Source organism: Crocodylus siamensis, chromosome 9 (assembly GCF_052110815.1).
Source record: "Crocodylus siamensis isolate JL-2025a chromosome 9, ASM5211081v1, whole genome shotgun sequence".
NCBI classification, from domain to species: Eukaryota; Metazoa; Chordata; order Crocodylia; family Crocodylidae; genus Crocodylus; species Crocodylus siamensis.
This window is the reverse complement of record NC_143403.1, coordinates 9,896,714-9,922,537: the sequence shown is the minus strand read 5'-3', so window position 1 is coordinate 9,922,537 and position 25,824 is coordinate 9,896,714. Positions and strand designations below refer to the sequence as shown.

The 25,824-nt window shown below is 42.3% G+C and overlaps 1 protein-coding gene across 1 annotated transcript in view; it reads left to right on the top strand.

Annotated features, from left to right (window-relative positions):
- The window catches only part of VAT1L (vesicle amine transport 1 like), an 86,438-nt gene that overhangs the window by 42,365 nt on the left and 18,249 nt on the right, over positions 1-25,824 (top strand). Inside the window, exon 7 of the mRNA XM_090063424.1 lies at positions 1,347-1,541. Coding sequence (XP_089919550.1) covers positions 1,347-1,541 — 195 coding nt within the window. The remainder of the gene's footprint in view (positions 1-1,346; positions 1,542-25,824) is intronic.

The following is a 25,824-nucleotide window of genomic DNA, read 5'->3' as shown; positions in this document are numbered from 1 at the left end:
AAAGAAATCAACAGAAAACTATTGCACGATTTTATACAAACTACTGAGGGAGAAGAGTAAAACTGTATTACTGTGGTCTGAAACTAAATTCCCTGGGTTCACTTCTGACTCTTTTTTTTAAACCTTACTCAGGCTCAAACAAAAATTGGCAATGTGTCCAGAATGATGTTAAAAAGCCTTAAATCAGTATGGTTCAGTACCTTCTTTGTAATGGATACTGGACAGAATAATGGTGCTTTTAGAGGCTGAAAAGGCAATCAAGGGAAATAATTAAAAAATTTAAGTGATGCACTGAGCCATTCATAAAAATGTAAATGCCTTTTTTACACTTACTTAATTTTACATTCTATAGTTTATTAAAAATCATAAGAATTTTTAATTAAAATTTTGCTCACTAGAATAAAACAGTATGTGGGACTCCTGGCTCAAGGGCAGCCTCATGAGCAAAAGAAAGAGAATAATTTCATTAGACGTAATGAGAGGCTTGCTCAGAAACCACAAGCAATAATATAGGCGACTTCAGCAGGAACTGGAGTAAGGCAATGGCAGCAGCAAAGTTATCTGATATTTTTAGGAGCTGTGGGTTAAAGAATCAACAGCTGTTTGAAGAGCTGGAAAACAAAAAGTCCAAGTCTACTTAAGATCACATAAGTAAACTATTAGAGCCAGGAATGGAGTTCAGGAATCCTGGACTAGTTTTGCATCCCAACCTATCCATTTTATCAGTTCTTTAAAGTTTCCCAACAAAAAAATTCTGCTCGACTTCCAAATCAGATAGCTATGTATCTGACTACCGCGTTTTCATACGTATGGTCTCATGGCAGCTCTAAAAGATTTTTGGAAGTGGATTTTGAGTTTCCATCTCTGGTTTCCTTACAATCCTTAGGAGAATCCTTTGAAGTAACTGGCTTTTTATCAGGTGCTTCGTCGCATGTTAAGAGAACCTTTGTGATATGTTAATTCTTTGTCTCATGGGAAATGTGGGGTCTAGACTCATGGGATACAAGTCAGGGCTTTTCTACACATCGCTTCCTCTGTGTTAACAGCCCATGCGCACACTCCTCCCCAAGGAGGCAAACCTGCAATAGCTTAGCCTGCAGTGAATGAGGGACAAGTCACTATTGTTTAGCTTCTACCTACTGTGAGGAAAGACGTATGCACACAGGTCATTACCATGAAGAAGCTGACAGTTGGTAAAACCCCATTGCCTTTTACACTGAATGATTCATATGTCCTTATTCTCACACTGGTCACTCAGAAGGGTGTTTGCATGTATGGATGCATTGTTGGTGTCTGCGTGCGTGTACTAGTTTGTTCTAACCTTGAAGTCATTTGTTCCTTTTCAGTGGTGGCAGGTTGAGAAAGTGAACCCTATCAAGCTCTATGAAGAGAACAAAGTCATTGCTGGATTTTCCCTGTTGAATCTACTTTTCAAGCAGAACCGAGGTGGCCTAATTAAAGGTATAATGGACAAACTCATAACGCTGTACAATGAGAAGAAGATCAAGCCAGTGGTTGATTCATTATGGGCCCTGGAAGAGGTAAGATCATTGATTTCCTCCCCCCCACCTTCATTTGAATATAGTGAAGTGTAAAATTAGAGCTTGACCAATTTATTTTGCTTCTATTTCTGTGCCTGAGTTGGCAAGGACTCTAACATTTTGAAACTACTCAATTATCCAGTTATGCACAAATTTCTATAGTGCATATTTGCTTGATTTATAGGTGATCAACTATTACTTTGCTGTGAATATTCATAAAGAATGTAGTATTGGATAATCACAAGTTGGCAGTTCTACTTCTGAGTGCAGCATGAATTGTAGCTCTTTTTTGTAGTTCAATTCAATCTCCTTGAGTGAGCAATCAAACATTGGACCTTAAATTTTCTTTTATATGCATTTGTGCCAAGTGTTGCCAGTGTTTTCAGGAAGTTGTCACAAAAGCATCATTGATATATTAAAATCAGCTATTCTCTTTCCATTTGAAAATTCACAGACCAGTTGTTCTCTTTTGATTCTCTTTTGATTGTTTGACCCTAAGAAATGGGAGCAATATAATCTGATGGTAGAATAAACAGTTACAGGTTTTTTGCTAAAACAGCTTTCCACAAACTCCCTCTGTCCCCTATAATGCAAATAAAAATACTGTTGTATTCTTAGGGGTCTGAAGAGACATTTTGTTGTTCTTTCTTTTTTTTTTTTTTTCCATAGGAGTAACACCTAAAGGGTTTGTCTGCAAAATTTACCAAGTTTGACATGCAGCCAAGCAATGATCTCTTTTGATGTGAATTGTAGTAGTATGGTTGCTGTCCAGAAGGTGCTGCCAAAAATGTTGTCATTGTTCACACTAGCTTGTATTACTGCGTACCCTTGAGAGCACAAGTGACCATCAGACTGTAACATGCAACATCAGCTAGCATCCTGTGTACTTCGTGGCCAGGGTTCTGGCCAGGGCATACTTAGCACAGACTGCTGTAGTGACATTAGAAGACAACCTCCTTGTAGCCTTGTAATCCTACCTCTTTGAAGCCTCTGTCATGGTAAACTGACTACCAACCTGACTACCTGATAATGGCAGGTGTTGATGGCCCAGCATGGTTCTTATTATCCCCTTCCTCCCAGACCTAGCAGTTTGAGTGACAATAGGTAATGGCTTCTTGTGTGGGGCAGGGATATCCCATAGAGATGCCATTCTATCCCCACTTCTGTGCAAAATCTATAGGAGGCCACTGAGAAAATCGTGAAGTACCAGGTGTTTAGCCACCAGCAGGCAGGCAGTGATACCCAACTATATAATAGCCACCACTGAAATTTCAGGAAGCTTACAGAAAATTATCTCACGGATGAAGAGCAGCTGGGTCTAGTTAAATGTAGGCATGGCCAAAGTGAGGCTAGACTGGATGGAGAAAAGTTTTTTAGAGAGCATGGCCAGGATTGGATTTGTATTTCCATAGTAGTTTAGAATCTCTTAAGTAATATAAAGTTTTTGTAGAGCGTATAAATGTATTTTACATCATTGTGCTTCAGGAAGGAGGCTGTTAACAGCAATGACTATGAGCCTGAGTAATACTGGACAAATCAGGGTTGGAGGGGGGAATTTTTATACATGTCAGGCTGATCATTTCATCAGTGTGATGGGAATTTACTGGAAGACTTTTTAAGCAATATCCTTTCATTTGTTTGGTAACATTTCATGTAACGTTTGGCAGTAACGTGTACTATCTCCTAACATTAGTTCATGATACATGTAAATACATCTGTTGAAGACGGCAGCTTAGCATAATACAACTCATTTATCAAGCCTACTCACTTTTCGTGATTTAGCTGGCATTTTACAAAGCAAATTGCTGGGCGGCATCTGCAGGAATACAACCGTCTTGGAGTTTGAAGAAGTTTTCTGGTGGTGTTTAATTGATTTCAAATAGTTCTTGTTCATTCCAGGCAGTTTGGTCCTGAGAATATATGCTTATATGAAAATGTGGCTGGGTCAGCCTTCTGAAGCAAAACCAGTATGGTAGATCTAGAGATACCTCAGAGCTGAGGCCCTAAATCCAAACAACCAGAACAATGGCAAATTTGTCTCTGAACTTGCTAGCTCCCCAAGCATATCACTTTGCTACTGATTTCCTACTAGCGTTGGGGACCTTAATGCAAAGCCTCAGAGGCTATATCGATTTCAGTCACCATTTTAATAACTAAGCCCAAGGCATTCACTTACATTTTATGGACACAAGATTGTTTCATTGTTGCTTTTATTAAGGTGAGGGAGAATTCCTATTTCTACCCCCTCCTGCTAATACAGTACATGCAAGGGGAGAGCTGAAATGTAGGCACATCTGTGTGGTAAGTCATGCATGGAATCAGCACTTTAGTCTGGCAGACAGCTGGAGAAGCCCTACTCCAAACATCAGCTGAGCAGGGTTACTGCAAGTGAAGTGTATGGCACCACAGGAGCCTTGAGGTTAGGTACATAAGCAGAACAAGAGAAATAGCCTGAAGGTCGAGGCCTGCCTGTCTGTTCATATGGGCAACAAATCAAAGACTCCTGCACTGGGGAGGTGTCCAGGAGGGACAGAGAGTGGATCAGGGTAGCCAGGACATGCATATGGCCTGAGTGTCCTGCTGATACTTGGATGTTCAACAAGCTGCCACTGGGCACTGACAGACATGCAGCTCCCCACTGTAACCCATGGTGCTTCACAGAAAGTGCCATGAGTTACAGTGACACACACACACACACACACACGATCCCATGGGTTGGGGGAGTGGGGATTGAGCTTCATGTTGGAGCCAGCTATGTCTGCAGCCTTTCTCCCCTAGTTCCCCCCTCTCCCCCCAGCTCCAGTGCTGTCTTCAGGATGGGAGGGGGAGAGAAGGGGGTCAAGGGAGCTCAAGCTGAGGATTGCACAGACTGCACTGGAGGGTGGGGCAAATGGATTGGAGCCCCCCCCCCACCTCAGGAAGGATGGGAGGAGGAGTGGGGCTTCAATCCATGCACCCCACCCTCCCATGCAACCTCAGACCAAGCTCCCTCCCCTTCCTTCTCCCCCACCCATCTGGGGACAGGGCTGGGCTGCATGAGACCAGCCAGGGACTGACAGAAGTTAATGAAACTGCTCAGCTTTGGAGCGCCTTCATCTGAACCCTCGTTTAATGAGGGTTAATCTTGTCGCATGGTCAAGCACTTTTAAAGTGCTCTGTAGCCATGCCTTTTCATGAGGGCATGGCTGCAGAGCGCTTGCCTGGGGCCGATCATGTGACAAAACATGGCTCCTGTTGACACCCTCTTTTGTGTAGCAGATTCAGTCACTCCTGAACAGCCACATCTGTTTCTTCATGCTTGCTTTGCTGTGTCCTTAAGAGAACACCCCAGTTAAACAACATAAATGCTAATGTCCTAATGGATCCAGAAATGTTTCGGATGGCAATAATTTGGTGTGGAGAGAAACCTGATGTGTGTCACCCATGTAACTTCACTCCATTGTGGAACTAGTACAGTGCTTTCCATGCAGTTGCTAGATAACATACAAGATACCAGTATTTAAAGCTCTTTATATAGGCTGTTCCTTTTCTCAGTTCTGCTCCTGTTGACCAGTTCTGTCACCAGCTCCATCAGCACCAGCACTGGGGCTGGGCTCAATCTGTAGCATATAGTATTCTTCTTTAAGGACCTGTCCTAAAGCTATTCATCTTCAGCTCCTATTGTTATTAAAGTAGATGGAAAGCCATTGGTCTTTGGCTCAGGCTCTTCAGTAGCATGCATGCTTAATGCACACGGCTTAAATGAATTAACCAACTAGTTGAAGAAAGAGTTGGACAGACTCGCATCTTGTTAATACTGGAGTAAATTGAAGATGACACTTTTTTGAGCATAGTTACTTTTGTCTCACTAGTGTGACAGAGATCAGGGTCTAGGCTTCTGAAGGGAGGGGTATAATTGTAGTGCTGTATTTGTCTTTTTAATGTTGCCTCGTGAGGGTTATATTCTGATTGCAAATTCATGTTGATAAATCCTAGTTAAAAGTCACTGCATACTGGTTCAGATTAGAACCACTTTATGGTTGAAATGCAAAGAGATTTAGCTAAAAGAGATTGTATCAAAATCCACAGTTGCTGTAAAATGGAAGTGTAGTTGGAATTAGTCACCACAAAATGAGGAGAGTCAAGCAGTGAATTAACTGCTGTTGATGTGCCTCGGGTATTTATGCAGTTATTTGCCTATGCAGTCAAGTGTTTAAAAGAGCAGATAATTTTGCTGATAGTGCATATTTAAAATCTTGTTGTAGTAAAGGGTTGATTATGTGGCAAGCTGGCATTCCAGCATAAACTGCAGGGTTTGAATAAGAATTCAAATGAATCAGTTACTTGTCGAGCTATGTTTTGTCTTCATGTCAGTAACTAATTATCTGTCCTCTGATTTGCATTAAGCTGCTTTTCTCTTTTTTTTTTTTTTTAATTAGTCTGCCATGAGCATATAGTGAATTAGCTTTTTCCTGACCTTTGTGAAGCTGGGCTATACATAATAAATGACTTGAAATTATCACCCTGGGTGAATGCTGAAGAAGCTTTCTCTTAAAATCCAGCATGTTGGGAAACTATGTATGTACTTTTGCTTTTTAGTGAAAAGTAGTCATTGCAGCTTGTCATCATTGCAGAAGAACAACAGTCCTCTCCTCCTGGCCTTAGCAATAAAAACATACAGTTGGAAACTCTTCCCACATAAAACAACCTGTCAGGAAGAGAAACTCCGAAAAACAATCTCCCTCTTTCCAAGTTTCAAACTCTGAACCACTTCCAGTCCCCCAAATGCCTGATCAAAGAGGCAAGCTTTTCAACATGTCTGGAATGTTGTCAAATATGGGTTATTTTGGATAGCATGAGCGGATGAGAGGCAGATACAGAGACTATCCAACAAACTATCTCTTCCTTACAGACCTAAAAAAAAGTTCCAGCTTGGGCACCTATACTGATGTACATTAAGCTAGCATTACATTTGGTGGGGGGAGGGGGTTGGTTGGTTGGATGTAGATGCATGTCGAGTTGAATTGATAGTATATCGCCCCCCATAATACTTCTCTTTGTAGTGAGAGTGTGATGGTGCCGTTAGTAATATGTTATTTATCAAACAATAATGCAGCTATGAGCTCTCTTTACCATTTTACCACCCTGATTGTGAATGAGAAAGCTGATGTCAGAGGCTGTGAGTGTCATGAATAAAGTATTATCCTGGGGTGAAAGGAACCTACAGGATCAACTAGTTTGGCTCCACAGGTCATTGAGAGCATCAATCTTCACTTTTTCCTAATGTATCCCAAGAAGTGGGTGTTGTGACTAGTGCCAAAAACTATTTTTATACAAGCTAGAAACATGTACCTTTTACAGTGCATAAAAGTATGTGACAACACTGTTCAGGCTGTCTTGGAGAACACAGCACTGAAAGGAGTTCAGTAGTCTCTCATGTCTGATAGCATTACAGATTGTTTGTGGTACTACATTATAATTTATTTTATATTGTAATATATAATATCTGAGCAATTTTCTGATGCGATCCCACTTGCATTTATTTGCCCTTCTCTGCACCAGTTCTTGGTTTTTGCTAGTGTGCTCAGAATGCAAGTTGTGCCCCAAAGATGACACAATCCTGGCCCGCCAATGGGGTAGAGGTCCAGGGTAAAGGAGGCAAAGAATGTTGTTGTTTTTTTTTTCTCCATTGGAACAGCAAAGCTGATGTAGGAATTTGTGTGCAATGGAGAAAAGCTTAAAGACATCAAAGTTCATCTGTATTTAGGCACTGCTCTCTGGCTTCAAAGAATTCCTTTGTTGTAAATCTCCCTGTTTTTCTATTGAAAGCATCTTTTGACATAAATTACCTTCATAGTACATACAGATACACAGCAAAACCGTTGTACGGACAAAGCTTTGTAATTGATGCTTACAGAATAATAAAAGGGGGAAGTAGCTGAAGTAGGGGCTTTAACCAGCCTCTATGTCTTTCATTGATCGCGGTTCTGAAGGCAGGAGGCCCTTTGTAATTCAGTACAGTAAGACTCACAGGAAACTGACCCTTGTACATTTCCAGGAAGTGTGGTTCATCTATGAAAGCAGTCTTCTCAACTAAAGAAGCTACACGTCTTTCCAGCCAACATTTGACGTCAGTCAGTTTTGCTGCTGACTTTAGAACCAGCAGGAGTGAATCCAGGGTTTGTTCTTGAAAGCATGGAAGGGACTAAAGAAATGTACCTAAGACTGGAAATGAAAGTTTACCAGTGGTAAAGGAAGTGACTGTTTGTTCAGATAGCCTACAGCATGCTGAACCTTAGAATAGGTCATTTACCTTGTTGAGATAAAATAGTGCAAAACATTTTGCGGGGGGGGGGGGGGTTGCACCGTACAAACATCAGTACAATGAAGTAAATGTTTTCTTTACAATGTCCGTTCTAGCATCAGGATTTAGACTGTGCTACGCTGTTACTATAAGTATTGCCTTGATAATATTCTTTGTAGTTTGTCGTGAGCAGAGCTTTCCAGTCCCAACCTCAGTATGGCAGAACAGCATATGCTAGTACTATAGAGATGCCTTTCCAGTTTCCTGAAGGTAAGGTTGTACCCACTTAGACTGTATAAAATAAACTTCAGCAGTTACAGTCTACTTTATTTATTTATCCTATACCTCTTGCTGCTTCTCAGTCTACAAACAACTGTCTAATGTAATAAGACAAACATCATGTAGCTATTGAAAAGAACAAAAATCCCAGGAACTGGGATCTATCACTTCAGTATGTTTCTAGTAAAACAATATGAGGGTGGGTACAGGCTGATAAACGAGGAAAATGACCTGTCAGGAAACAGCCTAGTTGTATGCATAAGAAAATCCCTGTCAAATTTTGAAGACGATAGAGACAAACCTTGCTTTGCATTTGAAGTTTGTTCGGCAGTGTCTAGAACAACAAGCATAAATTCTGCATGAATGAGAACTGTGTCATGAGTAAGATTATCTTTTTTTTATGGGGACTTGGCAAAAGATTCGGTCCCAGGATGCTTAACCAAAGTAGACATTAATTTTAAAGCAAAAAAATGCAAGTGTTAACAACTCGGAGGAATAGATAAAAACTTTTAAGGCACTGGGTGGTTAAGAAGCAATGCAATTTATAATAGAGTTTCCATCTAAAATGTCATGCACACTTCATTATGGAGCCCTTGCTGCCCTCTTGCTAACTGTTAAGTTCCTGCCAAATCCCCTTATCAGGCTATGTTTACAGTTTTTTTACCTTCTATTACTGTTTACCAAGATGCAAGACTAAAAAGATATTGCCTCCTTCATAATCCATCTGCTGTTCACATTTGGAGCAGTCCAATAGAAATCTTCTTGGCTTCACAGACTGTCAAACTGCAGTGTAATATAGTTGTGATATTAGTAAGAGGTGAGGAAGAACCAAATTTCCACGTGGAAGTTGTAGGTACATGCCTTAAGACAATGTTAGTGGTCAATATTCCGGGGGGGGGACTAGGTAGATGAGTCCATAATATAGGAATCTAGGCATGTTTATCGATACACATGCCCAGCTGAACTATTTTCTACTGTAGTCGGTTATATTTAGTAAGACTTACAGGAGTGGAATGTAATTAAACAAGTGATCTATTTCAGATCAATACATGGTATTTGGAAGCCTGCTGGAGTCAAGGTTTTGAAATGCAACTTGTCTCAGGCTGACAGAGAACCTAAATAAATAAATAAACTTGATATCCAGAGTTTTCAAAAGCGCCTTGTTAAGGCATATACATGGTGTAGTAATCTCTTAAAGGGATATATAATCAAAGGGAGGTTGCGACTTGCCTAAAGTCACTGAGGCCAGGTACAGACATTACACGTATACCAGTTTAAGTGATCAGAAATGGGTCTATAGCCGTAACACAGAAGAAGTTCAGCACTCAAAACTGGTCTGTACCTGTAACAGAACAAAAGTTTGGCACAAAGAAGTCAGTGTATACCTGTAGCAGAACAGAGCACACATAGGCTGGTTTAAAAATGGTGAAACCGAATATTTGCCTCCTCAACCAAAGGGTGATTTGTAGCTCCGTTTGCTACATATTCAGACTATGTCAGTTACAGAAAACCGTGTAGTTTGGATTGATTCAGCCTTGGGCTCTTGAACGTCTGCACCTAGCCACAGAGTGTGGGCATGTGAAAGCTTAGAGCCCTTTCGAAAGAGGAATGTTTCAAGAGGACAGCCACAGATGTATTCAAATTTTTGTGTGAAGAAAAGGAGAAGGATTCAAACTCAGCAGTCAGCTCCAATTTTAACACTCCTTCATCCAGAGTTAAAGTTGGAGCTGACTTAGCCGCATTTAAATCCTCCTCAGCTTGTCCACACATAACAATTAGATCATAGCAGCAGCTACCCTTTTGAATGGGCCCCAAGGGTTCCAGTATCCACACCCACAGCTTATTCAAAGAAGAGTCTGAAATTAAAACCCAGGAACTCAGTACTTCCAGTTCTGTCGTCCAGCAGCTAAACTGTGCAGTTACGTCTCAGCACTTCTGAAAATTGGGCCCTGCTGATTTGAGGTGTGTGTTGGGAGCCATATAGTCTTCAGGGAAAAAACAGAGGCTGGACACTCGATATGTTTCAGGAAGCTGCATGATTGCAGCAGAGCAAAATGTTTTTATGTGGAATGAAGCAGCAAGGAAATGGAGATCTGAAAATCATTTTGCTGATATTACTTAGGAATATTGATCCTGCCTACAATATAGTTAGAAATTTGACTGACCAGCAACATTTGCAGTTAACACAGATGCAGCACGTAGCCTCAACATTTTCCCTTTTTTTTTCACTTGTTAAATTAACTGCAAAGAATGAATTAGCTATAGAGACAAGGCAGCAGAAAACAATACCTTTCTTGAGGGCATGAGAAACTGAGCTGAAAGTGGTGGTGAGTCATGGTTTGTGGGTCAGTGCAAGTTGTCACTTCACTTTGCCATTGTTTACCATAGGAATTAATGGCGTTTTTTACTTCAGACTAAAAGGAAAAGGTGTGTAGGACTGCTGTCTGACAGATAACATGATGGAGAACCAGCAACACGGGGAGGAAAATATAAGAAGGTCTGATAGGTTTCACTGAAGAAAATGAGCTCTATTAAAGGTAAACCAGTCGTATCCTTCCAATTAATGGAGTTACTGAAGGAGATCAAATGGAGGCATGTGAGTTGGAGCAATTTGTAATTTATTAGGAAAATAAGAACAGGCTTGTGTGAAGTGAACTGCTAATTAATTACTGCAAGGAAGCAATATTTTACAAGGGGAGTCTGGGTACTAAAATAGATTAACTGTCTGTAAGTAGTAAATTGGCACATTTCTCTGTATGTTAAATATAGATGGTGTTGATGACACCTTGGAAAGCAAGACAACCCAAGGATAAACCTGGGGGAAAGCTGGGTAAACATTGTACAATGAAGAGACCTGTGCAAATGCCTGCTTCAGTGCAGAGGTAGATGTGATGGTGGGTATCTCCACCATCCATTAACTAGAATTTTAGGCTTTAATTTGCATACGTAACTCTGTATTTATATTATTTGTGCCAAGAAATGTAGTGTATTCTCAAAAATTAAGTGGTATTTGCTGGCATTATTTCCTCATAGGAAACAACTTGTAAATACTTTTATGAAGCACTAGAGGACAATTTTTGGTGCTTTCTTAGCCCCTATATGCCACATTGTGTCTTGCAAAAACTGGCAATTAAGGGCACCTCTCAAAACTCATTTTAACATGTTGGTAGTTGGAATAATTAATATATCTCTTGGTGGTGGCCCATCTTGTCATTGATTCTTCTTTACTGGCACCATAGTACCACATTTATTTCATTTCAAAGGGTGAAATAAATAGGACCCAACACATTTGTGGCTGATTGATCATTATTTTTCTCTTAAACCTCCCAAACGCTGATCTTAAATTATTGTGCTGTATCGCACACTTTGAAAGAGAGCTTCTCTTTATAACATTTTCTTCCTACAGTTTAAGGGGAAATAATGATCAATCAGCTACAAATGTACTATTTTGCCTATAGCTGAGAACCCTGTCATGGTCTCAAGAAGAAACTGAAAACCACTTACTTTGTGTTCCTGAAGTAAACATGCTGGGCTCCATTTATTTCATTCTTTGAAATGAAATAAATGTGGTACTATGGCCACAGATAATTGGCCACTCTTTCTTAGCCCAGTCTTTCCTCTTTTAATTAAATATGCTGACAGTGAATTGTCCATTCCATAAATAGGATGATTCTGTAAGTAGAATTTTTCAAACCATTCTTGGATGAAAGGTGCAAACTTTTTGGTTTTTATTAGGGCTGTGTGAAATTTCACCGGCCGTTTTCGTTTCAACACTGTTTCAACTCATTTCAAAGTCAAAACAGCAAAATTGAAGTGAACAAAGGGCATTGAAACAAAACAAGGCTAGTCGAAACATTTCAACCATAGCACTGGGGATGGGAAGTCAATCCAGCTGGGCTGACTTCCTGTCCCCAGCGCAAGATCCGGCAGGGGTTGGGAAGTCAGCCTACCTGGGCTCCCTCCCCATTGCACCGGGGCAGGAAGTCAGCCCAGCTGGGCTGCCTTCCCATCCCCTGAGCTAGATGGGACCAGGGGCTGGGGTTGGGAACTCAGCCCAGTGGGCTGAGTTCCTTTCTCCAGCCCCATGGTCAGGCAAAACTTCGAAACAGCATCAAAACAGCCTCACTCTTTCGACGAAGTGAAACAGTGAGGCTGTTTCGACTCCAAAAAGAAATTCGATACAAAACTGTTCCATCCAGACCTCGAAACTGAAGTCAGAATGGAACAGTGCCGTTTTGCACAGCCCTAGTTTTTATTCCCCTCTCTACTTGGTCGGAACATCAATAGCACTCATGCCAGAAGGAGATGGATAGCTAGATTTCTAATGATTACCAAGTTTAAGTTTCTTATGTTGTCCAGCAACAATAGTTCTTGCAATGCTACTGTAACTGATGGAGGGGAGGAATGCATTTTTCAAACTTAAGTTTCAAGGAGGCACTTGAATGTTGAATTGTGCTGCGCTGCATTATATGCTTGCGTTAAGCCACACAGGCCTGAAGACGAAACAAGATTTTCTATGTCCAAAAATTCCCCTCACGCGTCTTTGTTAATTAGTTGACTAAGTCTGAAAGAAAGCCCTCAATTGTTCAAGCTGGACAGGCAGAGACTCTTAATGCAACAAATTCAGCTTTCCTCCCAGCACATTGTGAAACGAGAACCTGAGGCTTGTGTCAGATTCTGTTGATTTTTATACCTTGAAAATCATTGGGCTCCTTTTCATTGGAATTACGGCCCAGTCTTGCCAATTGCTGAATACCCTCAACTCCTATTGACACGGAGGAAATGTGCACCATTTTAGTACTTTGGGCCTTTTGTGTTTAGTGAATGGAGGTATCATTGTTAAAGTTTAACTGGAGGTACAGGGGGAAAATAGAATGGAAAAGTAGCCTGTAAGATAGGATTTAGGTACAGAAGTAATCTAATTATTTTCTTTTTGATACCTCCTTCTTTTCAGCCTAGGTGCAAACTACTGCTATTACTGAGAGGTATTCAGCTGTGTTCACTTAGGTCCGTTATGAATCTAACTTTGGACTTCCTGGGTGAGGGTCTTTGGTTTAGCCAATTGATCATAAGGCTGGCTTATTGCCAAATCTATTACTCGACAATTGTCCGATACCACTGTGGTTTACTTCTGTCTGTCAGGCTATCGGAATTAACAAAATGAACTGGGAGACTTGAATAAAACTGAACAAAAAAGATCCCCCTAGGTATTTAATGCTTTTTTTTAGTTGGCTTAAAAGATGTCACATCAGCATTGGTCTCTGTGGTTGTTTACACAACAGAAAATAAGTAGCTAAGCCAGGTCAGCATTTGGGAAGACATCAATAAAATAGGAGAGAGGTCCCCACTGAGTGGTGTGTAACAAAAAGTTAGTAGAGCAGAATGAAGGAGAGGTTTCTCAGAGGATGTAAAATGGTTTTGGTGGGAAACAGCGCTAGATATTGCCTTCAAGGTTTCTCTCTGTATCTTCTAGCCCATAGTTCTTTACCGTGCGCACATGCTCTGATAACACTGAGGTGAGGATCGCACATGCTTTTAGATGTAGCAGAGGGATATTTGGTTTTGTCAGCAGAAATATAGATGTCTACTAAAGGAAAAGAAAAGCCTTTTTGCTTGCTGAACTGAGTGTGCTAGTAGACCTAACAGTTCTCCTAGGAGCTAGCTGCTGGTGTCTGTGCAGCAGCAGCCAAACTAGAAGCATGTCACTGGCTACTTCAGTGAGAGAGAGCTGTTGTCCCTCAACAGTAATCACGCCGACGATCGGTTTTGGCAGGCTGGCACAACTTCGGGGAAGTCTCCAGAGCTGTACTACAGAGTTTCTTCTGGTTTTCACACTTTCACCTACTGGCTCAGTGATAAAGTTGCTTGTTAACATCAATGTAGAAAGTGGAGAGGCATTGAGGCAGCTTTCTGTTTCTTATTATCCTTGCACTTGCAAAAATCATGCCTTATAAATAGCAATGCTCAGCTGCAAGAAATTTGATCTATAGTAGATAACCTAAAATGCGGTATTAACCCCATGATCATTTAAAGTGAATTTTGTAATTGGAAAATACAGATGCAGATTAAATCTTGCCAGCCCAGCCATTCTGGTCTTGTGAAATATCATATGATCTTTCAGACTGCTGCAAGAGGGAGCAAGGGAAATTCCTTCAGCAGCTGAGCAGTGCCCACAGTGATATTACCTCTAAGTAGGAGATGTATCATTCTGGAAATCTCCTCTCAAGGACATCACACTCTCCCAGATGCATTGTTCAAATTGTGGGGAGCATCACCTTGGCTTCCTGGCACAGAGTGCTGGTAGCAGGTAATCCCAGGGTGTTGCCGATGCAATGCCTGTCTAGTCATGTGCATCCTTTTTCTGTGCTTGCTCTCCCCGGAAATTTGGCTGCAATGTGCAACTCTCTTTAGTGTTCCAGGCCTAGCATTTGGTACTATGACCACAGGTGTGTGATCGCCAAAGGAAGCTTGTCTTGTGATCCTGCTGGCAAAAAGAGAAACGACATTGTGAATGGTGGGCCAAACTCAACAAATTCCAAAATGCTCTCACCAAAATTTCAGTACAAAACAAATTCATTATTCCCTGGCTGGACAGTGGCCAGTACCCCAGGCAGGAGGAAGGAAGCACACCCTGCAGTTGGTGGGGAGGGTGTTGGGGCGTAGAACAGAAGCTGTTTCCCATCCTCTGCCATCCACAAAATATCCCAGTAACCTAGGTATATGCAGTTTCTCTGAAAACTATTACACCTGTCCAGGAACCAAGAGTAGACAGTTCTTGATAGCTAGTACATCCTAAAGCCATTTGGATTATTAAATTAACGTAGTTGATAAGGTGTGGGTTGCGACGTAGCTGATAAGGGATGTTTGTGTGTTGTTTATGAATCAGGGTTACTTCTCCCAAGTTAACGGCTAATTTAAAAAAACATATATTTTGGCAACACAACCCAAATGCGGTTTTATTCATCATCTTTTTAAAGACTAAGTAGAGATCAACAGTTATACTGTTTTCTGCTTATGTATTTTTTTGCCAGGTAACAAATGCTGTATAATCTCTTTTTTTAATTAAAAACCCACCTGTGATTAAAGGCCTCTGATGGATATCATCTGATTAATGCGATGAGTCAGTTTTTCACATGGGGCTACAGTTGAGGAGTACCGTTATTGCTCATTATCAATAATGTTATAAATCGGCACGGATGCAGCAACGCTAGTGTTTTGTCAGTAGTGAAAGATACTTGTTTGTATATTCTTTTGTGTCCAGGCCAGTCCTGTGGGGCGAACCAGTATAAATGAAATCCAGTCTGATGGTCACTATGTACATTTCATCTTTTTACAGGTAAAATTCACCCACAAAGCACAATCTATCCTTACTTTTGGGGGCAGCACAATGCTCTCTAGATAATCCATTGCCCACAGGAATCTATCCATAGTATTGGCTTTCCACAATTTCATGACACAGCCTCTGCCTTGTGTGTGTGTACAGCGTTCTTCCTGTCACAGTTTTCAAGAGCTGGGACTTTTTATTCTGCATTGTGCATTGCCATTTTAATGCAGCTAGGCTGATATGGATTTTCTGAGTCGCTTTGAAAAATCCAGTGGCAGGATTTGGTGATGCTTCCAAAGCTCTAGCATGGGAAATTTAGCCTCTTTCAGTGGGCAGCTTGGATGGCTTCCATTCCTTGCTCATGTATATTTTGTTTTAAGAAATAAAGTTTGGAGAATAAATGCCTTTGATAGATATTGAAAGAGATTCTGTGCTTCAGGTTGGTATCCAGGGTGGAGGTTTACCATTTCCATTAATCTCAGTGGGAATTTTTTGATGAACAGTGAAAAAGACATCATGATTCAGCTCTATAGGAATAAGTACATGTTCATGTTGTAGCTTGTGTGCAGAAATAAGACTTGGGAAAGAATGATGCTAGACAAAAGCATTGTAATAGTCTCTCTTAACAGCATGTCCTTGGAATTCTGGAGCAGAAATAAGATTATATCGGAGCAGTAAATTATCATTACAGTTCGGGGCTTTGCAACATAATGCTCCCTAGATAATCTATCGCCTACACTACAAGCATCTATCTTTAGTGTTGGCTCTCTGCAGTTCCATGACCAAGACGCTCAGTCTTTTGTATGTCTAATCGAATGGGGGTTTTTTCTGTCAGACTGTATTGGGAATATTGCAGGAAGATTTCTGTTTCATTATTTCCTCCTTAATTGTTCCATACTGATGCTGATGTATATTTGCCAGTGGATGTGTTGCGAGTTCTGCGCCGTGGTAATTGACTCCGGTCCATTGTCAAACCTATGTTGCGGGATCCATAGGAATCCGTCTCTTTCTCTTGCTCCCTCCTTGCTGTGGGTGGGTGGGTGTGTGGGGACGTGTGTGTGTTTGTGGTAGCAGGGAAGGAGTGGAGGGTTGCTGTTAGTGCCATGCAAAATTTTGGCTGCCGTTTTGTTTTGGAGGTGTTTCAGCCCATTTGGGGGGAAACAAACTCAGGAGGGGGAGGGGGAAGAGAGGTGGGGAAGGACTACTCTAATTTGACATCTGTAGTTGGCCAGTGTCTGCAATCTGTCCCTGAGGTCCCTTCCAATCCCAGTGCTCTGGGGGAGGGACGGCAGCCTGCTGTCATCCCGCGGGCAGATCCGGGGGCCCACGCCCCCCCGGAGGAGTCTGGCGCAGCCCGCCTTGGGGGTGCAGGCCCCCGGATCTGCCCGCGGGATGACAGCAGGCTGCCGCTGCCAGCTGGGACCTGCGCTCAGCACAGCCCATGCTGAGCACCGGGAAGACTGGTGCTGCCACTGGCCCCAGCCAGCAGTGGCAGCTTGCTGTCATCCCATGCGCAGATCCCGGGGCCCACACCTCCCAGGAGAAGTCTGGCACTGCCCCACAGCCCTCCCAGGGCAAAACAGGACAGTGATCCAAAACGCTGAAATGAATCGCTGTCCCTCCAAAATGCCGAGTCCGAACCCTGCTAACAGGGATGGGAGCTCTGCAGGGAGTGGCCAATTAATTGTTGCCTCATTGAATTGTGACTAATAAACCCTAGGCTAAAGGAAAAGAAAATAACCCCCTGTCAGAAAAGCAAAGTTCTGCAACCAGTGAGTAGTATAGTTCCAGTCCAGCAAACTTCGAGTAGTCCTGTTGAATTCTGCAACTACTCACACACCTAACTTTATCACAAAGCATTGGACCACATGCGTACGATAAGTGCTTTGGAGTAACCAACCTCTGCAGAAGGCTTAGGATGTGATATAGGTTGTGTTATCCTAAGTTACACTGATAACAAATGCGATTGCCAAGGAGTGTTAACCTGAGCCTGAACAAGCATGGGAGTCATAACCTAGATTTAGTTGACTGCACACTATATGATAAGTAACTGGTTAGTTTTTTCTCTAGTCTCTCTCTCTGGTTCATTTATATGCTTTGCATGCTTGTAGTAGAATTGTCTTCCCATTCCTTCCTTTCCAACCCACCTGACTGATTTTTTTCAGTATTTAGGAGCTTATGTTGCCAGTAGAGGAGGTAGATGGTAGAAGTGAACCAGTTCTTGCGCTTATCAAGATTGGGAAAAGGGGATACAGGAGTTACTTTACAAATACACAGACATCTAGATAAACAGCCACTGGTGAAAAGTTTAGGTAGGAACAAGGAAGTAGCCGTTTGAGTGAGTGGGTTTTTTTAGTTGATTGGTTTTGTTGTTGTTTGGTTGTCTTCCTTCCCCATCCCCCAAGGTCTTGGGAAGACTTGCAGTCTAAATGTACAATTGTAAAAACACAAAATAAAACTACGCCATCATCACAGCGGCATAAAATAGTTGTACAGACCCTCGCCTGCATCCTCTCACAAACCACAGAACATGTACAGATTGGATAAAGCTGAGTAACTGGTACAAATAACGTAAGTGAAAGATCCATCTTCAGTCACCTAACTTTTAACAGTAGTTCATACTTCCCTCTCCTCCTAGGGCATGCTCAGGTTGCTTTCTGTGCAGTTATCTTAGTTGCAGTTATATTTTAGATGTGTGTAAAACACTGAAAAGCCTCTATCCGTATGTTCTAGGCAAATGTGGCACAACTTTAAAAGACCAACAAGGTCCAGCAGTGCAAGGCAGTGTGCCTGTGAGGTGTAGATACCCTACTTGTTCTAAAGATTGAAAGGATGTAGGTTAAGTGTGAGGACAGGTGAGTATCGGGTAGAATTACAGATGGAACCCATGGGGTCCACGTGGTCTTTTGCAGGCATTGCCACTAGACTACTCTGCCTGCAAAAGACCATTAGACTACTCTGGTATATGATATATTACTCTATTGTCTGGAAGCTCCAGTCGTGAACCTGGATACTGTTGGGCTAGGTGCTGTACACACACAAAGCAAAAAGACCAGTCCCGGCCTTCAAAGTGTGTGCAGTCTTCACTCTCTAGATTATATCCTGCTGGATCTGGGCATGTGCAACGTGAAACCTGGTAGGATCAGTCTGGATATTTGACAAGGCGGTAAAGAAAACTGACTCTCCAAAAAAGTCAGAGTTATCTCTGGTGGAGATTTTATTCCAACCGGAAGTGTTTTAATATATGCACAGAAACAGACCAAGATGTGCATCAACTTGGATCACCTTGAACTTGTCAGATTTGAGAGGAAGAGTAAAGTGTATTGTCAGGAAAAAAGGGTTTTTTCTGTCTTTTGAGAAGTGTCCTGCAGGCGTCTAGACACTGAAAAGCTGCAGTTTTGGAAGTGTTTCAGACTGGGAGCGCTCATAGGGCTGTGAAACAACATGATGCAAGAAAGGCTGTCTGATCTTTCACTTCTCTGCAAAGAGGGAACAGTGCTTGCCAGATTCCTACAGAGAAGCTAGCAGACGGAGTAGCCAATGCAAGGCTGAGTAGGTGGGGAGTAGAGAGCAAAAGGGTGGAAATCACCAGCCTAAGCATCCTAATTAGGAAGCAGCAACAAATCCGCTGGATGCTGCTGCAGAATGAAAGCAGTAAGCAAAGCGGGGTATGCTTTTAATTTAGCAAGAGGTTTCACATAACCATGTCCTTGTAATTAAAGAGAATCAGTGACACATCTGTGGCATAGTGCTATATTTTTTTTCAAAATAATTTTTTTTGCAAGATCACAAGAATAAATTGTTTGGGCAAGATGTAAAAAAAAAAAAAATGTCATGTATCTTCTCGCATGGTGCATGTGTTAATTCACTAGACGAACACCACAAGCTTTACAGCCTGTCAAGCATCCTCCCCGCAGATTGGGATGCGTATTTCATAGAAAATACTTTCACCTGTGCCTCGAATACGCATTCACTTAAGAGTTATTACATCGTTCCAAAGTTTCATTGGTCTCCATGCTGCCAAAAGTGCTGTCAGTGGCAGCTTCACCTATGTGACGATTGTTGTTACAGCCCCAAATAGGCTTTCCTGCCAAATGAGCCTGAACCACAGAGTGGTTGGACAACCTCATCCAGGCAACCCATAAGGGTCGCGATAGGAGGTGGGACTCGGCAGTTTGTGAGAAGGGATGTTACTGTAGGATCGTCTCATCATCTGGGGGATTTGTATTATAAAGGTTCTCTAATCTTACCGCAACAGCTATGGCATGGCATGGTCTCCCCTCCCAATACTAAGCTGATCTTTCTCAGGCTGGGCTGCTCCTATATACAGGGCTGCTTTGCACTGTGGGGTGGCAACAGGCAGCCGTGCTTGGGTGAGAGTCTGGGCTCAGTGCGTTCTGGTCGTGGGTTAGAAGTAATTTATCTTTTATTAGACCAACTAAATAGTAGCAAAAAAAGGGGGTTGCTAAGCTGCTGCTACTTAGTCGCTGAAGTTAGGGGGTCAGATCATAAGATTCTTCTTCATGTTTTCTTGGTATCATTCGGACAAGACCCTTCATTGAATTAATGATCCAGGCCCTTTGCTTGCAGCACCCTAAAGGCTCATTAGATGCTACTCAGTCCTGCCTGCTTTATGCCCTACTTGCATGGGTTGTCCTATTAACTTAAAGTTGCATGAGTAGAGGTTTGCCTTGTGGCAGCTGTATTATTGCATAATCACAAGCCTCTAAGTCTGTTGTTCCATCAGCCTTTTTGCAGGCAAGCTCCCATTAATCTTGGCAGGAGCTTATCAGAGTGAAATCCAGAGTAAAGCGCTCAAGATTTAGCCCTAGAGCTGGAAGATACATGGCTTAATAGATGGCTTTAGTAGCTGGAGGAGGATTTGAGAGACAGAATTTGCCTGTAGCATCCATGTCTAGTCCTTTTTGACATTTCCCTCGTTTGGGTCTGTTTTTAGTTTGGCTGTCATGGCAACGCAACACCGAGGCTAAAAGCTGTGCATCGGTACTTGGAGAAAAGGGCTCTCCTCCCTGACAGGCTGGAGGAGAAGGGAGAAGAGGCCAGAGCTGTTCACTCCTGCTTTGCTATTCATAGCTCATTGTAGAGGATTTAAAAATGACTTGACATTCACACATACACAGGCACAAGTAGTCAGTGTGAAAGTTCAGATTAGCACTAGGATTAAACAACTCCGTTCAATGAAAATAGGTAAACAGGGAAGATTACTAAATGGCAATAATCTTGCGATATTGGATTTCATAAATTTGTTTTCGGGATTATATGATGCAGTGCCTGTTAAAGCAGGACGCTGGTCTTGACACCCCAGCAAGTCTCTGCCAGTCTTGCGTATAAAATAATGCCTGCAAGGATTCAACCCAAATCTATATTGACCCCTATCAGCAATTGTTCTTGTCTCTTGTATTTCAGATCTTTTTTTTTAATTGATATTTGTGCATACTCAGGGCAAGGTTTTAGTGTGAAACCCACCTTGAAAGCTGCCTAAGTATGTTTGTATTTGCTCAGACAATTGTAAACTAACACAATCCCTGACTTGAGTCTTTAAGCTGCTGACATTTTGTCACCGTCCAATGTGTGATGTGTGAAAAATAGCGCCTTGAATTTTCTTTTTTTCCAGCCTTTCTCATTCTCCATCAATCTTGTGAAGTGTTGAGTGCCTTCAACTCCCAATGGAGCTAACCGGATTAGAGGGTTCTCATTAGAACAAATGTAGTAGCTGGGAAAGTTTTTCTGCAAAAGGAAGGAGCAGGGCACTCAGATGTATGGAAAAGACTCGGCACTTCAGTGGCTTAGAAATAGCTCTGCTAGCAGCGTGTAGGTGTAGTTGTGCTGTTATAAAGCACGAGAAACTGCTCCTCCTGTGGATGGCTTATACTAGCAGAAATACACTATTGCCAATATATGCAATTCCACTCCCCCGCATAAAGTAATCTATAGTGGTAGAAACACAGTTTGCCAGTATAATTGTTTTTTAAAGTAGAGTTTTTTTCTCAGCACAACTGCATTGGTCACAAATCACACTTCATTCCCCTATACCAACCTGTACTCACCCTGTATCTGCATAGTTATATCCCCTGTCTGGCACAGATTTATAATGCAACGTGGCTGAGGAAAGTAAAGCGTTCATGTGGACTCCCAAGATGAATTAAAAGCATGTTTTTTAATTAAGGCAATGATTGCCAAGGGGATGTTAATCCCGTACATCTTGTTGTATAAATATAGACGATGTAAACCAGAATTCGTGAGCAGGGTATATACAAACCAGAGAGCTGGACCGCAGCAGATGTGCAGGAAGAAAAGGACGTGAAAATCCAGCCTCATCCCCCAACGATTGCTTGTCCTGTGCATCCCATATGGAGTGCCTCGCAGGCACCTGCCCTAGCCCACAAAAGCGGTGCTGCGAGTCAGTTGTACACAGCACGTTTCGGAGGGGGAGCTTACTCTGGGCCAGGCCCCCAGTCCCTCCTAGAGCTTCCCGGGGAAGAGCAGCTGTGTACTGTTCCTTAGATAGGGTAGTGGTCGCAAAAGCAGGGGGAGAAAAAGGCAGCACCGTCCTTTCGGCTTCTTCTAGTTTCTTGTCATTGTTTCACAGCAGGGGAGCTTAACCCATAAGCCTTCAGTGCTGGAGAGGAGGGGTTTGGATGTATAGCTTTTTTCCAGCGTAACAAAGAGAAGGCAAAACACGCTCCTGGCCTGAGCAGAGCATCTGCACTTTGAGTGCAACCTGCGTCTCCTATTAAAGACACCCTAAGTCAGTAATAGACCACAGCAGCGACTCTGATCATAAAGATCGGGTTGCTTTCTGGTGCTAATGCTGTAGTATCAAGGTGTTGCTTAAGGGGTGTCTCAGCTGGAGCAGCGCACAGCAGGTTCTTTTTCTTCATTACCGCATCCGCGCGGTGGTTAACTAAATAATATCGATATTGATGTTTCTAATTCTACAGGAGAGTGCTGCCGTCTGGCCTCTGTCTGCCGCTATTCAGACAGTCTTGGAATAGGACCAGGCTTCGAATGTTAGAGGGGCAAGTTTTATTCAGGCTCTCCCTTCATAAATCTGAACAAGATCTGGTTCATTACCTGTGACACTTGGGTTGCCAAAGTAACCTTGACTATCCAGCTCCTATTTACATCCCACATGACCCTGTCACCATGGAGATCTTAACCATGTGATTCACAGACATCATGCAGTTGCTTGCTTCTCAGACGCACCACCGTGGACAGGGAGAGGAATTAATTGCTGGTAGGGGATGCTCTGACACACGTGTCCTTTTCTTTCTGCTGTCGAAAGGTTTTGCAGTGACTCACAGAGGTTTAGGGCTGGAAGGGACCTGGTGAGATCATCGGGCCCAGCCCCTCTGCTCTGGGCAGAAAAAGACTGCGGAGGTCAAATAACCCCAGCAAAATATGGGTCTAGTCTCCTTTTGAAGAGGGTAGGTGTCTGCACCACCCCCGTTGGGAGCCTATTCCAGAGTCTGATTACACAAACCATGAAGAAGTTTTTCCTTATAGCCAGACTCCTACCACAGTAGCTTAAACTTGCGCAACTTCACTGACACAGCTGAAATTGTGCATCTAATTGGGAGCAGATTTTTTATTTCCAGGGGTGTGATGCAGAGGGACATTTCCTAATGCAACAGCTGGCGCACATGATGCCCGAATTGCAGAGAGGCCCACAAGTAGATATCTCCATTCTGAATAACGGTAAAAATCACGGGAAGAATTTCTCCACAATCATCTAGCGAGTCAGGGGCAGACCTAGAAATAGTCCCAAGCTGCTGCTTTAAGTACTTAGAGGGACAATACTGATAACACCTGCCTCTGACAGTGCTTTTCTTCAGTCATTCTCAAGATGCTTGACAAAGGAGGCTAGTATTATTGTTCCCAGAGGGGAAAGTGAGGCACAGGAAGGAGCAGCGACTTGCTTAGCTATCCAGTGAAAAGACTGAGAAGAGAACTCGAGACTCCTTGGTCCTAATTCAGACGCTACACGCATTGGCAACAGTGCCTGTGTTCAAATGTTATAAGAATCTACTATTTTTCACCTACCCTCTCTGTGTAGGTGAGAGGTGTGTTACAGGGGTCACAAACTCTGGAGTCCTATAGAACATGACCATCTATCTAGATACGTGTGCCATCACCATCGTATTGGAGTGTCTCGTGCAAGCTAATGAGTTTGTCCTCATCGTGGTTCTGGTGAGTTAGGGAATGCCTTATTCAAAGAGGGGAAACTAAGGCAGAAGAGTTTAAATGGCTTGTCCAAGGTCACAAAAGAAGTCTGTGATGGAGTTGTGTATCGCAGACCTCGGGCTTCAGTGTCTTAAGATTAGTCTTTCTTTATGCCATTGGGGGGGGTGTTGTATGCATGCATGCATTTGAATAATCAGAAGCTCAAATGTGTATTTTTACCAAAGTCTGCAGCAAGGGACTTTTAAATATATTACTTCGGGAAAATCAAATGCATCTTATGTATACTTAATTCTTCCTTCTTCTTGGGATCCCAAAGCAGGGAAGTATCTGGGCACAAAGAAAATTTATTTAACTCATGAGAAAAGACTTGGTCATGCCCCAGGCAGTTAAACAAGTTGGGTTCATGGTGTTGCAGATCACTTCTGAGGATCTGAATTTTTTTTTTTTTTTTTTGGCCATATTTTCATTGTGGAAATAGAAATACTGCAGGGGGAGGCCTGAGATTAGATAATTAGACATTAGGATTTCCAAAATGCTTACCACCATCTCTGATTCTCTTAATAAATGAAATGGGCAGTAATAATGTGGAATGTAAAATGGGGCATTGCTAATTATTTGTGTAGCAGTCAGAGGTACCAGTGAGGATCATATTAGAGTCCCATAGGCACCATGCACATACCAGTAAACAGACAGTCCATGCCTCAGAGTTACAAGCTTAGGATGTGACAGGAGACAACAGGTGATTACAACAGACAGTGGGAGAGCAGTAACGGGCTGAGCTGATAATGACTGCAGCAGTCACAAGTCCCTGGTTGCCTGGCTATTTTCAGGTATATTGTAGGCATAACAGAACAGAAATACGAAGATGGATAATGCTACTGATGACCACTGACGTAGTGGGTTTGCTGATTTTTATAGGAAAATTGGACTCTGAAGTGCTAACGGCTGACATTGTTGGCAGAATATAGAGTTGGTAGCTGCTAGCATAGTGCCATTGAAGAGATTACGGATAGAGTAAGGTTGAGCCACGAAGGGTCTTAAAAGTGAAGGCAAGTCATTTGTGTAAGAAAGATGTAGTCCATGGTAGGTGGCAGGAGGGAAATGACATGGCTGGAACGCTGCATCTTCAAGATTGGAGCAGAGGTTTGAATGGATAAAGGAGGGCAAGGTAATGTCACTTTTGAAGGTAACAGAAGGAGGTTATATCGTTAAGATGTGCCATGATGTGAGGGCTTAGAAGGAGGGAGGGGTGGGGAAGCTGACTTTTGAAGATGGTGCATAAGAAGAAATAGCAAGATTCAGATGCAGAGGTGATGATGATGGCCAGGTGATGGTCCTGGGCTACTAAATAAATGGTGATATCCACCACAGTGTTCACCTGGAGAGGATGTGAAATTTGCCTTTTTGTGTCCCATCTGGAGGTGGCAATAGCCATCCTGCAGAACTGTGATATGAGTAGATGTGTTTGGAAAACTTGTCCAGAGTCATAGACTGCCCTGAGAACATTGAGACAATTTCTCTTTTGTGCAAATTCAAAATAAAGAATGAGGCTAAGTCTTCACCCTGTAGTTACTTCCACCTAAAGGTGAGTATGATTCCTGTCCTCTCCCTGGACTTTTCCCAGCCAGCTCTCCAAGACCTATGTTCACCCAAAGGAAAGAAAGGATGACCAACATAAAAATCCTCTGCCACCTCCCATACACCTTCCAGGAGAATGAGGTCCCTATGGCAGGGGAAATAACCCACATTCCAATTTGAGCCATCAGCTAAGGTTCATTCTTACAGAGGTAAAAATATATTGACTCGTCCTTTTGCACTAATGGCTTCCTTTCCCCCTATTTTCTTTTCTTCTTTTCAAAAGAAATGTATTTTCTTCTTTTTAATAAGGTCACGTTGTATTTTGCAGCTGATCACTTAGGATGCCGAAACCATTTAATTGTGTTGTCCCATCAATACGTTTTTCCGAGGTCTGTTGCATCCGTTTTTCTCTACTGAGCATCCACTTTACCAGCATGGATATATAAAATCCCCTACTGTGTTCTTTTGTCAAAGCGAGCAGTTTAATGTTTGAATGGTGCTAGTTGGACTTGAATTCATTTTTGCATATAGCTATCCTCAGGATATTTTTAAGTAACCTCTGAATTTTTTTTTCCAATTCTCAAAGACTAGAGTCACAACAACTGAAATATTGA